The 18012-nt window shown below is 41.6% G+C and overlaps 1 protein-coding gene across 5 annotated transcripts in view; it reads left to right on the top strand.

Annotated features, from left to right (window-relative positions):
* Positions 1–22: 22 nt before the first annotated feature.
* Positions 23–18012, top strand: part of FAM227B (family with sequence similarity 227 member B) — a 218353-nt gene continuing 200363 nt past the window's right edge. The window contains exons 1-4 of one of the 5 annotated variants that reach the window (XM_043523331.1): positions 23–198; positions 11314–11367; positions 13473–13722; positions 17709–17776. In XM_043523331.1, the coding sequence (XP_043379266.1) occupies positions 11317–11367; positions 13473–13722; positions 17709–17776 (369 nt within the window). In that variant the 5' untranslated portion in view covers positions 23–198; positions 11314–11316. The remainder of the gene's footprint in view (positions 199–11313; positions 11368–13472; positions 13723–17708; positions 17777–18012) is intronic. The other 4 variants (XM_043523333.1, XM_043523332.1, XM_043523334.1 and 1 more) reach the window with 4 other exon arrangements.

Here is an 18012-nt window from a genome sequence, read left to right as displayed (position 1 = left end):
ACACCGGAAGAACACACCGGAGGGAGCGCTTTTTAGGAGACGCCTGGTTGCTAGGGGGCCTTAGTAACGGTACACAGCGGCCAGAGCTGGTGCTGGTGCTGCAGCCGCCGCCGCCGTTCGCTGCTGGGGCTGGAGCAGGGGCAGGGGCAGGTACCGAGGGTGTGCGGCACCGTGCGGCACCGTGCGGGGTTCCTGAGGGTAAGGGCAGGGAAAAGGAGAGGCCTCCTCCCTTAATCTTCTGCCTCTCTCTGCCCCACACGGACCGGGATTTGGGGTTTGATACAAGCCGTGGTTTGAATTGAAGGGGAGGGGCAGCTATCGCAGGGGTCGGGTTCGTCCCCTCCCCATTTCTGGGCATCCCGAGTAGGACAGTCGTGCACCCCGTCTCAGAAGTGGCCCTGGATCCACGCAAAGGAGGGTACACGGGGGTCTTGTTTTGTTCACAGAATGGCTTGTCTCCAGGGGGATATTTCCCCCATTGTGTGTCATGGTTAACGAGGAAGGAAAAGTTGTTGAAACAGGCACTCAAGAGTACCGATGCGAAGCCTGAAAATAGGAAAATAACCAAAAATTTTTAGGTTTTATTACAAAAATAGTGTAGTGCTGCTGAAAGCTTAGTGTGTTTCTGCGTTAACCCCAAAATAACATATTAAACTGGTAAAATAAATATTTATCATATATACTTGTTTGGTGTCAGGGATAGGGGTCGAGGATAAACAACAAAAAGACATTTTAAAAAATGAATAAAATCCCTCCGATACATTTTACATTCCTACAATATAAGATTTGACCCAAGCCACATGAAAGTGCTATGTACATTTTAATTACCAGTAAACATTTTCTCCATCGTTGTTGTTCACCACCTTTTTTCACTATGTTCAGCAGTCTTTTTGCAGGTGGTGCAAGATTCAGTGGTAGTAACATTACAGTTTGCTGCATTCACTGAAAATCAGGAGCTGGCTGTTTATAAGAAAAAGAAAGCTCTGTTTAGCTTATATTTTGATAATCAGCACTAAAAGAAAAGGAAATTAAGATCTTGCTTCAGTCCCTCATTAACTGCAGTAAAACAAGATTCCTAAACCACCATGTTTCTCATTCATTATAATAACACTGACCAAATACTGCTGATCGAAAGGATTAGCAGGGTTATGGTGGAGAGGTTATGCTTATTTGCATAAATGGAAAGCATAATCTTTTATATTGCATAGTATTTAGAATAGAGAAAGACCACGCTTCTGAGACCTGCTCAAATATAGTGCCTCACATTAATTTTGACAGGTTTCAGAGTAGCAGCCGTGTTAGTCTGTATCTGCAAAAAGAAAAGGAGTACTTGTGGCACCTTAGAGACTAACAAATTTATTTGAGCATAAGCTTTCGTGCATGCATCCGATGAAGTGAGCTGTAGCTCAGGAAAGCTTATGGTCAAATAAATTTGTTAGTCTCTAAGGTACCACAAGTACTCCTTTTCTTTTTGCACATTAGTTTTGACACACTAGACAATATTTTGATTAAACTTATAGGAAATAGACATTCTGATCACCCACAGACCTTCCAATATAGAATTTATAAAGATATTAAAAAGACCCATGGACCAAATTCTGCTCTCGTGATCCACAGTAATTCTGCTGAATTTTGCAGCAGTTGGTTGCAAAGTGTTGAACATTCAGCTGCCCGAAATCCATCTCATTTTGTCCCTCTTTACTTTTCAAAGCATCTTAAAACTTTAAAAAAAATGTTTTAGAATGATAACTGTTGACCCTATATTTTCATCTTTTCTTACTATCCTTTACTTACCCTATTCTAAATTAATCTTGCCTTTTTATTTTTTTTTTATTTTAAGAGGATACTATTATGTTTTATTATGTTTTTGTTTATGTTTCATTCCGTTGACAAGGAGTGCACTGTAGATACAAGATTATTATTACTATTACCTTATACTATTGTATTATATTGAAGTGTGCTGATAAATAGAACCTGAGTTCTGTTTAAATGTGACTAGCTGCACTTTTTCACTGCTAAACAAAATGATTAGGAGATAACCTTGCCTATGTCACTAAGGTGTTGTGATGCTTAATGAATTAATAATTTTAAAATGCTGTGATAACTTTGAATAAAAGATACTATAGAAGATTTATTATTTGTTAATGTACTTTAGTACGTTTAATAATGCTTCAGGCTTTTGCCATTCTTGTTGTACATTGGTCACTCATAGTTGCAATTTGAACATACAGACTTATATCCAGAAGTTTTCAGTATTTCAAATGAAATATGAAATGTACCTGATTTGTCATGACGTTTACATTTTTTCACAAATATCTACCAAATTTGGATTCCCTCAAGAAAAAAATGCTTCTTTTAGATTTGGAAACAAATTGTCCTCTGCAGTTTTGCATGACTGAGAGATTATGCTTTAAGATTTAGTAACATAAATAATGCCATATTACTAAAATGAATTCCAAATGATTTAATGAATATTTAGTCACTTATTGGTCTTTGTACTCAAACGATTACTATTCAGTGTTCAGCAGTTGTGTCTTTAGATCAAAATGACTAGGCCTAAAAATGAATTTGGAATGCAGCGTATTTTCCTGAGTCAGTGAAACACAATAAAGGAGCAGTATGTGGTATATTATTCATAGTGGTATTGTAGACAATATTCTTTGGCAAAATGCTGACATTATAGACCGATATTATGCCAAATTTTGATCTCAGTTACAGTACACTGATGAAATCCCATTGACTTCAATGAGATTGCATGGATATAACTGAGAGCAATATTTAACCAGATCTTATTGTTGCTTTTGGCTTGACGTGTTTTCTTGTTGGCAATGTGTAATATACTGCAGGAAAAAAAAAAAAAGTCGCTACGTTTCACAGGAGTTCGATTATTTCACTGTCACTCTATGGCAGTCACAATAGGTTTGTAAAGTGATATACACTACAGTATCAAAGCTTCTTTTTTCAAGAACTAACTTTTCACATTTTGTGACACTGTAAGTGGAAAAAGCTTTCATTTATATGACCAGGACAGCAGCTTATTCTATAATAGTCCCATGATTCTTATTGCTAAAATGTTGTCACAACAGAGTTTACTAAATGGTACCATCTGCTATTTTATTCAAATAATATCTTCATGTGTTTGATATTAAGAAGCACTTTATTGGGAGTTGCCAGAGTTCAGCACTTCTTAAGTGGGAGACCAAAAGTACTTAAAAATGACCCTACTGGGTCAGACCAAAGGTCCGTCTAGCCCAGTATCCTGTCTTCTGACAGTGGCCAGTACCAGGTGTCCCAGAAGGAATGAACTGAACAGGTAATCATCAAGTGATCCATCCCCTGTGGCTCATTCCCAGCTTCTGGCAAACGGAGGCTAGGGACACCATTCCAGCCCATCCTGGCTAATAGCCATTGATGGACCTATCCTCCATGAATTTATCTAGTCCTTTTTTGAACCCTGGTATGGTCTTGGCCTTCACAACATCCTCTGGCAAGGAGTTCCACAGTATTTGAAACCTATTAATTCCTTTGCATTCTGCTTTGGACAATGATTTGAAACATTAAAATATTGACATTGTAAGGAGATCTGTAGAACCTGGGACAGCTGATACTCCCACAGAGCCATTAAGAAGCCATGCAGTACCACAGCCAGGGAGCACTGTGGAAAGTACGTGCCACAGGAAGTACGGCCCAACAGACCCAGAGTGACAGTACTCTGTCACAGATACGGACAGCAAGCAAGCAGCAAGATACGGACCCTGGACTTCAGGAAAGCAGACTTCGACTCCCTCAGGGAACAGATGGCCAGGATCCCCTGGGGGACTAACATGAAGGGGAAGGGAGTCCAGGAGAGCTGGCTGTATTTCAAGGAATCCCTGTTGAGGTTACAGGGACAAACCATCCCGATGAGTCGAAAGAATAGTAAATATGGCAGGCGACCAGCTTGGCTTAATGGTGAAATCCTAGCGGATCTTAAACATAAAAAAGAAGCTTACAAGAAGTGGAAGGTTGGACATATGACCAGGGAAGAGTATAAAAATATTGCTCGGGCATGTAGGAAAGATATCAGGAGGGCCAAATCGCACCTGGAGCTGCAGCTAGCAAGAGATGTCAAGAGTAACAAGAAGGGTTTCTTCAGGTATGTTGGCAACAAGAAGAAAGCCAAGGAAAGTGTGGGCCCCTTACTGAATGAGGGAGGCAACCTAGTGACAGAGGATGTGGAAAAAGCTAATGTACTCAATGCTTTTTTTGCCTCTGTTTTCACTAACAAGGTCAGCTCCCAGACTGCTGCGCTGGGCATCACAAAATGGGGAAGAGATGGCCAGCCCTCTGTGGAGATAGAGGTGGTTAGGGACTGTTTAGAAAAGCTGGACGTGCACAAGTCCATGGGGCCGGACGAGTTGCATCCGAGAGTGCTGAAGGAATTGGCGGCTGTGATTGCAGAGCCCTTGGCCATTATCTTTGAAAACTCGTGGCGAACGGGGGAAGTCCCGGATGACTGGAAAAAGGCTAATGTAGTGCCAATCTTTAAAAAAGGAAAGAAGGAGGATCCTGGGAACTACAGGCCAGTCAGCCTCACCTCAGTCCCTGGAAAAATCATGGAGCAGGTCCTCAAAGAATCAATCCTGAAGCACTTACATGAGAGGAAAGTGATCAGGAACAGTCAGCATGGATTCACCAAGGGAAGGTCATGCCTGACTAATCTAATCGCCTTTTATGATGAGATTACTGGTTCTGTGGATGAAGGGAAAGCAGTGGATGTATTGTTTCTTGACTTTAGCAAAGCTTTTGACACGGTCTCCCACAGTATTCTCGTCAGCAAGTTAAGGAAGTATGGGCTGGATGAATGCACTATAAGGTGGGTAGAAAGCTGGCTAGATTGTCGGGCTCAACAGGTAGTGATCAATGGCTCCATGTCTAGTTGGCAGCCGGTGTCAAGTGGAGTGCCCCAGGGGTCGGTCCTGGGGCCGGTTTTGTTCAATATCTTCATAAATGATCTGGAGGATGGTGTGGATTGCACTCTCAGCAAATTTGCGGATGATACTAAACTGGGAGGAGTGGTAGATACGCTGGAGGGGACGGATAGGATACAGAAGGACCTAGACAAATTGGAGGATTGGGCCAAAAGAAATCTGATGAGGTTCAATAAGGATAAGTGCAGGGTCCTGCACTTAGGATGGAAGAATCCAATGCACCGCTACAGACTAGGGACCGAATAGCTAGGCAGCAGTTCTGCGGAAAAGGACCTAGGGGTGACAGTGGACGAGAAGCTGGATATGAGTCAGCAGTGTGCCCTTGTTGCCAAGAAGGCCAATGGCATTTTGGGATGTATAAGTAGGGGCATAGCGAGCAGATCGAGGGACGTGATCGTTCCCCTCTATTCGACACTGGTGAGGCCTCATCTGGAGTACTGTGTCCAGTTTTGGGCCCCACACTACAAGAAGGATGTGGATAAATTGGAGAGAGTCCAGCGAAGGGTAACAAAAATGATTAGGGGTCTAGAGCACATGACTTATGAGGAGAGGTTGAGGGAGCTGGGATTGTTTAGTCTGCAGAAGAGAAGAATGAGGGGGGATTTGATAGCTGCTTTCAACTACCTGAAAGGGGGTTCCAAAGAGGATGGCTCTAGACTGTTCTCAATGGTAGCAGATGACAGAACGAGGAGTAATGGTCTCAAGTTGCAATGGGGGAGGTTTAGATTGGATATTAGGAAAAACTTTTTCACTAAGAGGGTGGTGAAACACTGGAATGCGTTACCTAGGGAGGTGGTAGAATCTCCTTCCTTAGAGGTTTTTAAGGTCAGGCTTGACAAAGCCCTGGCTGGGATGATTTAACTGGGAATTGGTCCTGCTTCGAGCAGGGGGTTGGACTAGATGACCTTCTGGGGTCCCTTCCAACCCTGATATTCTATGATTCTATGGTATACTCTGCAGCCCTCTGATTGGCCAAGTCCCCAATTTCGTGGTTCTCAGCCAGGGGTATGCATACCCCAGGGAGCATGCAGCGGTCTTACTCGGGGTACATCAACTCATCTTGATATTTGCTTAGTTTCACTGCAGGCTACATAAAAAGCACTAGCAAAGTCAGTACAAACTAAAATTTCATACAGATGATGACTTGTTTATACTGTTCTATACACTGAAATGTAAGTACAATATATATATTCCAATTGATTTATTTTATAATTATATGTCAAAATTGAGAAATTAAAATTTTTTCAGTAATAGTGTACTGTGACACTTTTGCATTTTTATGTCTGATTTTATAAGCAAGTAGTTTTTTAAGTGAGGTGTAACTTGGGGGTGCACAAGGCAAATCAGACTCCTGAAAGGGGTACATTTGTCTGGAAAGATTGAGAGCCACTGCGCTATTTAACCCTAGAGGATGCCCAGTGAAGTTGTCTGGGCAACCACATAGACTTTGGGCTTGCTGTGACTTTAGACCGCACATTGTCTCCTGGTCTCCAGCGTCTGATCCCAGCCTGACTCCAAGCTGAGTATGTCTGCTCTCTGATTTCAGCCTGACTCTTGCCTGGTAGTACTTCTGATCTCCAGTCTCTGACTCCAGCCTGATGCTGACCCTAATTCCTGCCTCCTAATTCCAGCCTGGTACTACCTCTGGTCTCTGACCCCGGCCTGACTTTGACCCTGACTCTTGCTTATTGAACCTGGCTCTAGCAATTGCTCGTGGACTATTGTCCCTGACATGTGGATTCCAGCCCAGCTGTGACCACTAGGCAAGACTGCCTATGTCCTGGTCCCTTGCAGTTTACCCAGACCCACTTCCAACCCTTTTGTGGGAGCTCCTTCACAGGGATATGGAAGGGTAGGTCTACCATCAGCCTCTGGACCCACTGGGATACCAGATCTTCAGGAGCAGGTCACACGTTTCCAAATCAAGAACCATCTGCTGCAGTCGTAAGTGGTGCAGCTCCTAGCAGAAAATCAGAAACTCTGTGAGCAGCTTGCATGATCCCAGGAAGGGAATTCTGTGCTTCGGGCATGGGTTGGGCCACTGCCCTCTGAACAGGTCCCCACGGTACCACTACCCAAATATTTTGATGGGAACCACCAGAAGTTCTGGTGTTCCTGAACCAACTTTGTCTCCATTTCCTGTGCCGCCCTTGAATGTATCCCACAGACCAAGCCAGGGTGGGAAATAGTGATCAGTTTGCTTGCTGGAGAAGTGTTGGATTGGGCCTCCCTTCTGCTGGAGTGAGACAGCCTAGTGTTAACAGATGGGAATGCCTTCCTGAAAGCATTTTCTGCAAATTTTGATGACCCTCACCATACTTCCTCAGTGGAAGCAGCACTACAAAGGCTCCACCAAGGTCCAGCTGCCTCATAAGCTGCCTAGTTCCAGTGACTCACTGCTGGCACTGAGTGGAACAAGGCAGCCCAACTACACCATTTTCAGTGTGGACTTAGTGAGGAAGTAAAGGATGAGCTAGCCCACATTGAGACCCCGACCCACTTTGAAGCACTCATTGACCTCTCTCTCCACATTGACAACCAGCTGCATGAGCGAAAGGAGGAGAGGAGGGCACACTGAAACCCCAGGGCCCAGCTAGGAACTAATGCAGTTTGATGTGGGCCACTGACACTTGACCCTGAAAGAAAATGAATGGCAATGGCACAATAATCTATGTTTTTATTGCAGAGCATCAGGACCAGCACTTAATTTGTGCCAGGGCTTGCCAGGGCTGAGTCCTGGCACTTCTAGGCTTGGCAGTTCATTAGCCCCAGCACCTCTGGGCTTGCTACATCAGTTATGAATGTAAAAAATTGCTTGAGCCCCAGCACCTATTTGTTGAGCCCCAGCACCTCTTTCATTACAAATTAAGCATTAACCAGGACATGTCTTTGCCTTGAGCCTTGAACCAAAGATGGCTCAGGTGGGCATTATTCTTCTCTCTGTTTGATTTTGCCATCACTTATCTCCTGGGAACCAGGAATGGGAAAGCTGACACCTTATCCCGAAAGGGGGAGGAGGGCAAGGAACCTAACCAGCAACCACCCTGTCTCTTAAAACCTCACAGCTTCCTTAGTGCCACAATATGCCGAGACCTCCTTGATCTAATCCATTCTGCTTTGTGGAGCAATCCGTTATTCCAGGAAATAACAGGACATCCTGATCAAATGAGGTCCAGAACCAAAATGCTATGTGCCACACAGGATGGCATCACCTACCTTCATGGGCGCATATATGTTCCAACAAGGTGCCCCTGTCTAGAAGTGCTCCATCTCTGCCATGACACCACTTTGGCCACCTTAAGTTGTTCTGCACAGCTTCTCCTTTGTTCTAGTGGCCTTCTTATGCAATCTGAAGTCCGGGATGACATTGACTCTTGTGACCAGAGGGTGTGCACCAAGACACCCTGGACTATGCCCCTTGATGTCCTAGTACCCCTGGAGATCCTGCCTAGAGCCTGGGCCTCAATCATCCTTGATAGCGGAACTTCTTATCTCTGATGGCCACACCATGGTTTTGACTGTTGTAGACCAACTGACCAAAATCGTGCACTTCATCCCCTGTAATAGCCTGCCCTCTGCTGAAACACCTAAAAATGGTGTTTCAGCATGAGCTCCTAATGGTTCATGTACTCTGTGTTCATGGACTTCCAGGCTGTATCACCTGTATCACCTCAGTCTGGGGTCCACAGTTTGTCTCACTTTTGTGGCATGAAGTGCTCCAGCTAATGGATGTTTGTGCTTTTACCTCCTCCACATACCACCCCAGATAGATGGGCAGATGGAGAGCATGAACCAAGTATTAGAGCAATATCTAAAGTGCTTTGTCAGCTACCATCAAGACAACTGATTCTCCCTCCTTCCTTATGCTAAGTTCTCATACAACATCACCAACCTCACCTCCATGGGGCAGAGTCCCTTCTTTGCCAATTAGGGTTTCCACCCTTGCTTCCAACCAGCCTTCCCAGAGGCCTCCCTGGACCCAGCAGCTGGTGAATGGATCCAGCAAATTCACTGTATCCAGGAGGAGCTTAAGGACCATCTCAAAGATGCAAAAAGGGACTACAAATCCTTTCTAGACCACCAGTTTCTTGAACTCTTCCAGATTTTTCAGTAAATCAATCCTGTCACCTTCAAATTACAGCTCCATTGATCTCTTAAGGTACATACCATTTCCTATGTATCCCACCTGAAGCCTTACAAAGAGTACTGCTTTCCCGATTGGTCCCAACAGTTGCCCCTGCCAGTCAAGGTCCATGGGCACGAGGAATATATAGGCCACTCTATCCTCAAGTCTAAACTGCAGAGGGGGAGACTGTGCTACCTAATTGATTGGGAGGGCAATGGGCCCAATGAATGCTCCTGGGAGCCCGCTGCCTATGTCCATGCCCCTGACCTGGTAAAAAGGCTTCATCAAAACCAGCTGGATTAACCAGGTCCAGCACTCACCCAGAGGAAGGGGGCCCTGAAGTGGAGGATGATGTAAGGATTCAGGGATCATTAGAACCTAGGTCTGCAGAGCCCGTCGACAGCTGATGCTCCTACAGTGCCACCAAGAGGCATGCAGTGCCACAGCCAGGGAGCACTGTGGGGAGTAGGTGTAAGCATGCCAGCTTGGAGTGAAAGCAACAGGCAGTTCACTTGGCTATGACTCTTAAAGCCATGTCAAGAGGCATTGCGATTGTGTGTGGGTATCGAAGAGATGTTAATTAGGCTGATAAACATAAGCCCATTCACTTGTATTGATAAAAATCAAGAGTAGATGCTAAATGTGTTTGTCCGTGGTTATCTATATCCTGTTGAAAGTTTACCAATGTAGCCAAATTAGCTTGTAGATGCTAAATCCTTTTCATATCCTGTAATTCTATATTGCCTTTACATTATATATGCAACTATACTCAATTGTTAGTAGATGAAAAACCTGTATTTAGCTTTGAGATGAAGCTTACTAAAATAGCCTGTGTCAATAACATTACCATCTGAAGCTTTTTGAATCGCATTGAAAAAACACTTGTAAACCACCTTAGTAGTTTTGAATGGCTGCAGCAACTGAATGGCCCATCAACGGAAGCATGGGTCATACTGAGGACCACAGGCTTTCTGTATTGCTGCATTCTTCATCAAAGGAAGATCCCATGTAGGGATGACGATGGTCAGCTTTCCAGCCTGTTTCAGCTATAAAAAGAGAAGCATTGGGCAAGATCCGGTAGCTCTGGTCTTTCTAGATGCTATTCAGGGTGCTATTCCAAATGCAAGATAGGACTCCCCAAATCTATTCTGCGTAAACCCTGACAAACTTACGAAAGGATTCTGACACTAAAACAGACTTAGCAGACATTACACCTATGCTGAACAACTGGACTCAATATATTCTGATCTACAGGCTCTGAAATCAATTGTAAAATTTAACCATTTAATAGCTGTCTTCTTTTCATTTTTTATTAATAAAACTTCAGTTAGTTTACTAAATATTGACTGTAGCATGGTATTTTGGTGAGATCCTGAAGTGTTTATATTGACCTGGGGATAGTGGCTGGTCCTTTGGGATTGGAAGAACCCTGTGTGTGGTATTTTGATTTTAATAATCATTACATCATAAAAGTCCAGTTATCTGCGAAAGAAGCCAGGGGCTGGAATGCTTACGGGCTTCTTGTTTCGACTTATTGCTTACCAATGTGGTGATACTAGCTTTGTGAAATCTAATTATAGAATAAACCACTAGTTTTGGGAGGTGTCTGCCCTATTTCTTGCAGTCTGTCCTGAATCTGGCATTCTCAGTGGTGACCCATACCAGGCCCCTATTTTCAGTGACATAACTTTTCTAAAAGATTTCTCAGGCTAGTTTTCTGCCCAGACTTTTTTAAAATTATGATTGAGTTTTTAATTGCCCTAAACTCAGGAAATGTCAATGGGTTGATTTATATGGGACTACTTGCTAATCTGAAAACGTGATACTTCTCCTCACTTCTAAGCAAAAATTGAATTGTTAAGAACAATACAGATTATCATACTAATAGACTTTACTACTTTTACAAAGTATATTGCAGTGTATATATATTAATATACTAAAAAGTGTTGTTTATAAATATTTCACACTAGTCAAAATACATGAAAGACTACATTTTTGTGATGCTGTGTCCTTTCTTGTCTTTCCACTTGTTCTCATGTTTATTAATTATCAAAATTTGGTAACACTCAATGGGTCTCTCATTTATTAGTGCTAACTAATGAGCATATACTGTATACATCATGGTGTTTGCTTTGTTTACTAAGAATAGTACCTTAAATTCCATCTTAATTGTATAAGGTATTTTTATAAGAGTAATTCATATTTGTATGTTGATAGAAAATGCAAGGGCCTCCTGGTACTTTTGAAGAATTCTTACAGTCTCAGAAATTGGTAAGTAGAAATGCTTATTATTTTAACTACTCGTTTGTGTGGTGGAGTAAACATGCAAGAACAAGGCCTTGAGGAAAAGCCATATGAATATAAATATTGAAAACCAAGTTTGAACGTGGGCAGTGAAAACTAAGTGCTTTGTAGAAATGGCAAACCTTCCAGAGAACAGCATTTCTGTTGTTAACCTGCATTTTTTTCATAGATAGGCCGTGGAGGAAGTTTTGTGTCTGCTGTAGCAGTAATTCCTGTTTTATTGTGAGGGGCATGCTTGAGAGAGCACTGACTCATGCCTTGTTTAAAATAGATGACAAGGCCACAATTTTATTACCATAACAACAAGGCAAGGCTGTAAACCCGAAGACAAAAAGTTCTGGTAACTGTGAAAGGGGGAATGATCAGTTTTGCTTATTCTCGCCATTCTACCTTGTCTTGCATTGATAAGCTTATAGGGGAGATTTTCCTGATCTCCCTGTAAATTCTACAAACTGTATACCACCAAAACATTCCATATTAAGACTGATTACTAGTGATGCTTCAGCCAATCATCCATTCTTGTTTGGAGAGAGAGAACACTGCAATGGACCGATATCTATTCGTTACAGGGGATGATTAGTTTGATATCTGGGTGAAACCTTGTATGGGTTGAGTTAAAACCTCATTTGAGATTGACAGGTGTGAATTCACCCTTCAGTTAACATAACTGTAAGGATAGGCCCCCAGCGAAGAGAAAATAAGTATGTGAACCCACCCAGGAGCTTTTGTTGAGTATTATTTTGGGGTGGGGTGGTGGAAGACATAAACCAGGGAAAGACTGAGGGAGAGGCAGCCTGAAGGAGATAATGAAAGCACAGTGGTTGACCTTGGAAGAAAACTGGGGCAAGGTTTTCGGGTTGGGGTGTAGCGTGAAAAGAGTGCTCTTTGTACTGTGAACAAAGAAAGCTGTTTCCTGCTATTTGATTGCTTCTGCATTCAGAGACACAGAACTTCATACATTCTTTGTAAATATACAAAACTGCATGAAAGAAATACCTGACTATCACCCCCTTCTCCTCCTAACTGCGACAACATACTGGACCCCACATTTTTGGCTAACCGCTCAGGTCAAAAGGAGCAACACTATTAACAGATTAGAACAGGGATCGGCAACCATTGGCACGCGGCCCATCAGGGAACTCTGCTGGCGGGCCGGGCCGGTTTGTTTACCTGCTGCATCCACGGGTTCGGCCGATCACAGCTCCAACTGGCCGCGGTTCACCATTCCAGGCCAATGGGGCCTGTGGGAATTGGTGTGGGCTGTGGGAACGGCGAACCACAGCCAGTTGGAGCTGCGATCGGCTGATCCTGTGGACGCTGCAGGTAATCAAACCGTCCCGATCCACCAGCAGAGTTCCCTGATGGGCCGCGTGCCAAAGATTGCCGATCTCTGGATTAGAACATGTCCACTGTTTACTGTGGGGTTGAACACTGTCCAATCCTGGTATAGTCGTCATCAGTTTATTATGATTGTACACTTTAGCATTTAATCCCTGTTCCAGCAAAGTACTTAATCCCATGGGTAATTTTAAATACTTCAATGGGATTAAATACTTGCCTTAAATTAAGCACTAGTTTTAAATGCTTGTCTGGATTGAGGACCTTAATCCGTGCTTCTGCTTCCAAGGGCATGCACCACAGATGGAAGACATTACTATACTTTCAGAGAACATAAATTACAAAGGACTTTATTTGTGTCCTTAGAACCATGGTAACTCTTCCATGCATGATGTCTCCTTTTCAAACTAAAAAGTCCTAGTCTTGTTCATTAGTCCTTGTATAAAGCCCTTCTCCCAACGTGAATTCGTTCTGCCCTTCTCTGGCCCATTCCTATTTTTTGCTGACTGATGTAATCAAATGTGAGTGCACTGTTCAACATAAGAAGAAATTAGAGTCCTTTAAACAATGATGTCAAAATTAGAGGTCATTAAAATGAATAGGAAAAGTGTGTTTGTACTGGAACTGTAATGCATTTTAAAAATGTAAATGTCACATATGATTGATTCTTAATTTTATTTTAACATTTTTGATTATGCTTATGAGTAATTATTTTTAACATGTAATTATTGCAGGATGATTGGCCAAGATTTCCCTTTCTAGATGAAGATCGTCCTTTGGTGGACAAATTAAGAAATAACTATTCATTTGATGCTATTTCTAAGTTTCTGTATGAAAATGCTCCAGTACAAATCAGGCTTGTCTCAGATATGGAGAAGAGAATAAATGAGTGCACAACTGAATTGAAGGAACATGCTGAAAAAATATTTTCTTTTCAACAAAGACCAACAGAGGAAGATGACCATCGTGTTTCACTAGAGCAAAGTAATGGGCAATTATTTTAGTTATTACTACTGGGAATGATGGTTGAAAGGTGAATGAAGTAATTTAATTCATTTCCCAACGTTTAAATTCTGGCATAGCCCTTGTGATTATGTTTCAGTTTTTGGAAATAGATGTGAGAGTATGCTGTCTAGTATGGGGGAGGCGGGGGAGGAAGGCAGTGTGTATATATAGACAGAGAATTGGATAAACATCCAGTGAAATAAAGTAGAATGAAACTTGAACAGTAGAAAATGATCATGCAGTGTTCAATAGGGCTAGATTGTATCTTCATGTATAGCCTTGAGTAAGGGATGGTGCATAAGGTGTAGCCTCAGAAGTAGTTCTGGGAAACATATGCATAAGATGTATCACTGTAGGAGTAGTCCAGGGAGTCCCTGTGCCTCAAAGAGGCATAATTCCTTTCTTGTTTCCTATACTTACAACAAATTACAATAACCCTACACTAGTTCAACTACATTGTCTGATGCACTGGGAATGTGGAGCCAAGGCTCTGCCAATTACCTGTTTTCCCGGTCCACCTGCTTCCGGGGGAAGGGAGTAAATGGATACTTACAATTCACCTACACAAAATATATATGCATTCCTTTGGTGCAATCAGTGAGGCTCAGATAAGTGAACACAAAAAATACCCTCTGGCTGAAAGTGTTGTCTTTAGTCACCACAGTTGATTAGAACCTGAACTTTACATCTCATCTTAAAGACACTTCCAGCAATGCATTGTCAGTCCATGCTGGGCCTCTGGTTCAACAGTGGGTTAGAAAGGGGAGGGCCACTTCTTGAATCATCAGCACCGTGTCCTGTAGCACACTGGTTTTCCTTAGAAGTAGCTTAGCTGATTGTACCTTGAATTGCTATGGCTGCAGGGATATCATTATTGCAACTAAATAATTGTATTTGAATATTTAACTAGATAAACTGATATTGACTTCAGTAGAGATATGCCAGTACACATCAGCTGAGAATCTTGTCCAGTATTTATCTTTTATATTTACTATTTTATGAAATTTTGTACCTTGAAAATATTAGTAAACTGATTTCAGTACTATTTTCTGCATTATGTATATATTGGAATTTCCTGGGAGATGTGGTCTTGATATTGTAGATACAGTAGGATTGTCAATTGATGTATTAATTTATCTGTGAGCTGAAATCTAATTATTTCTGCTTGGCTTCTTCACTGCAATGACAAAATACTCAATTCCATGTACATAGAAAAATGTTATTTTATTATTTTTCTGATGAACATTCTTTGAATATTAGTTATAGTATTTCCTAAGATATATCCACACAATTATATATAAATTCGTCCTGATTTTTCAAAGTCTGGGAATGCTCATTGTATCCTGTTGCGCTACCTGATATACAATATATTATCATTTTCTTCAAATATTTTGATTTATGAATTTCAGGACTTCAAGCACCCTAACTTTTGAAAAAAGTTTTGTTTTGTTTTCCCATGATACATTGTTTCATTCATGACTTCTTGCTTAATAGATCCTGAATTGGTTTGTTTGTTAAAATTTATTTTAAATTAGGCATTGCAATGACATTATGAGGTGATAACAACAATAAAACTATGGAAAAACTGTTGAAAGAAAGCTTGCCACTTACTTAAAAGTGACTGAGTGGAGCCAGCCACTGAATCCCTAAAATTAGTCCCAAATCAGCAGAGTACTTGAACATGTACTTAACTGCTGTGTTCTGTTAAGTCAGAGACTGTTAGGGGGCTTATTCCTTCACCCACTTACTTCCCTTGTCCTTCTCGCATGAACAGAGAGCAACAATACCTGAAGTCCAAAGGTGCAAACAATTCGATGTTTATTGGGGTGAACTTCCAGCAAGCATGATTTCAGTTTCCTTCCTTAGTGTCCCCCTTCCCAGATCTGACACCACAGAGCCTTACACCTGTGTCCTTGTTCCCATTCTGGCCCTTAGCCAAACATGATTCCAATTTCGCCACCCCCATTCCCTGCTCCCATTCCTCCCCCTCACTTCCTGATTGACTGCAGACTATATAGTAAAACTTGAGTTTTGCTTTGCTATACCTTAGCCAATCATTTTCCTGAAATTTAACTAACCAATCCTAACATATTGTAACATGATTATGTAACCAATTATATCCCACCACCTTAATTAGTTTACACCCAGCAAAATTAATTATACAGCAGACAGGAACAATCACAGAACCAGACAGAGATTATACAGACAAACAATAGCAAAGTGGGAACTATAATGACAAAACAATGCAGAAGTGAGGATTTCACATCCCAGCTATTGATAAGTGAGTTCTTGCCAGACAGGATGCTATCAAACTAAGTTTTCTTTTACATTTTCTAGGCACTTCCCTTTCTCTGGAGGTGATAGGCATTATCAGGACAGGATTGTATTCCTCACAGCCCAATAGCACCTTATTTCAATGTGACTAGGTTGGAATGTGAGGATGTGACCGTCGCGTCCCAGCTTATGGGCCTCAGACTGTCACAGTAAGAGAAGGACCTTACACCAGCAGACAGTGATTTGATTCTTTCTTTTATACCTCTATAACTAGCCAAGTGATAAGAATACACCTAAATTCTTAGAGTATAGGCCTTTACAGACAGGCCTGAATATCTATATCCTAACAGAGACATTGTTCTGAAAAGCGTTGTTTGACCCAAAAGTAACACGTAGGTAGTTACAAATTATATCAAAGCAGATAGTCAACACTTCCTAAGCTGCAGCTAATGATACTTTTTGGAAGTGGTATTTTTTCTGAATAATATGTGGTAGTTGAGTTTTGTGCCCTGCAAAATGGCAAGAAAAGTACAAAGTATGAAGTAAAGGTTTACATGGTGGAAATTCAGAAAAAGTTCATGGATGACAATTGATGACAAGGCATTAAACACTAATGCTTCATGCTTCTTTCCCCCCCCCAACCCCACAAGGATAATCTTCTGGTTAAGTATGGGGCTGGGCACTTAGGGTTTGTCTACACAGTAGGGTAATGTGTTCTATGAGGTTGTGATTTCTAAAGCTCACTAAAGTTTTGCACATTAAGTGGTCAATGTAGACCCTGTTAGTATGCTTTAAAAGAGCACTAGGAACCTTTAGTGTGCACCTGCAGGGTCTACATGGACTAATTAATGTACAGCATGTTAGCGTGCTTTAGAAATCAAAGTCCCACAGAGTGCAGTACCCCACCATGTAGGCAAGCCCTTAATCACTCTGCGGTTCAGTCCTCTATTTGTAAAATTGGATTAATTCCTCGTGTTGGTATTGTGAGTCAAAAAACATTAATTGTAAAGAACTCATAAATACACAGAATTCCACAGCTGTGCAAACTCCCCCGAATGTCAGAAACTTAAAAGAAAGGTACCACTCCCCTTAAGTTCTAGGGGTGGACTCTCCTCTTTATTCCATCTGATAAAGAACAAATAAGTGCAAAATAGATGCAATTGGATAATGTGTTTTTTAAATTTATAAAGTGAATATGCTGGAGGTGTTAGACATGGGCAATGACTCTTAACAGCAGTTTGCTCACAGTGTATTAAAGTGTTCATTTTGTTCAGTTAAAATGTAACCCTTAACTTCCAGTTGCAAATGCATGTGTCCAGTGTCAATTCAGAATAAAAAGGAACAAGCTTAGGCCCTGATCCTGTAAAAACTTGTGCATGAGCTTAACTTTGTATGAGTAAAGTACTGTATATACAAACGTCTTTGCAAGAATGAGACTTCAGCCTGTCACGTCCTCCACAAATGTAGTTCTTAAACAGAAGATGAGATATACATAAAGGAAATGTGAGTCTTATTGAGCCTACTATTCATCTCAAAGATGAGTCAGTAGGACTACATACTGAATAAAGTTAAGCACATAAGTATTTCCATGTTTGGAGCCTTAGTTTGGTCAAGATCTTGAATTTGTCCTGAAGCTGAAAAAACAGAGGTGACTATTTTGTTGCTAAATCTTACTCTTTTTTTTTTTTAAGCCACTGATACTCAACGTATTGATTCAGAAGAAATTTCGATTCAAACAGGCAAGATGAGGAAAACAAAGGTATACTATTTATTTTACGTTTTTTTTTTCATTCTGTTACAGGTTTAGACAGTGAAGACCAAATTTTCAAAGGGGCCTCTATCTTGTATCTTAGACTGAGACTGTGGCCCACCCTATATAATCACACAGATAAACCTACTCAAAAATATGATCGTTCTTTATATTGTCACACAGTATTCTGTAATGTAGATAAGACCTAAAGCCTTTGAGTGTCGCAGGCCATGTTTTTCAATTTG

The sequence above is a fragment of the Chelonia mydas genome, chromosome 10, assembly GCF_015237465.2.
Source record: "Chelonia mydas isolate rCheMyd1 chromosome 10, rCheMyd1.pri.v2, whole genome shotgun sequence".
Taxonomy (NCBI): domain Eukaryota; kingdom Metazoa; phylum Chordata; order Testudines; family Cheloniidae; genus Chelonia; species Chelonia mydas.
The sequence above is the reverse complement of the archived record's forward strand: the minus strand, read 5'-3'. Positions and strand labels throughout refer to the sequence as shown.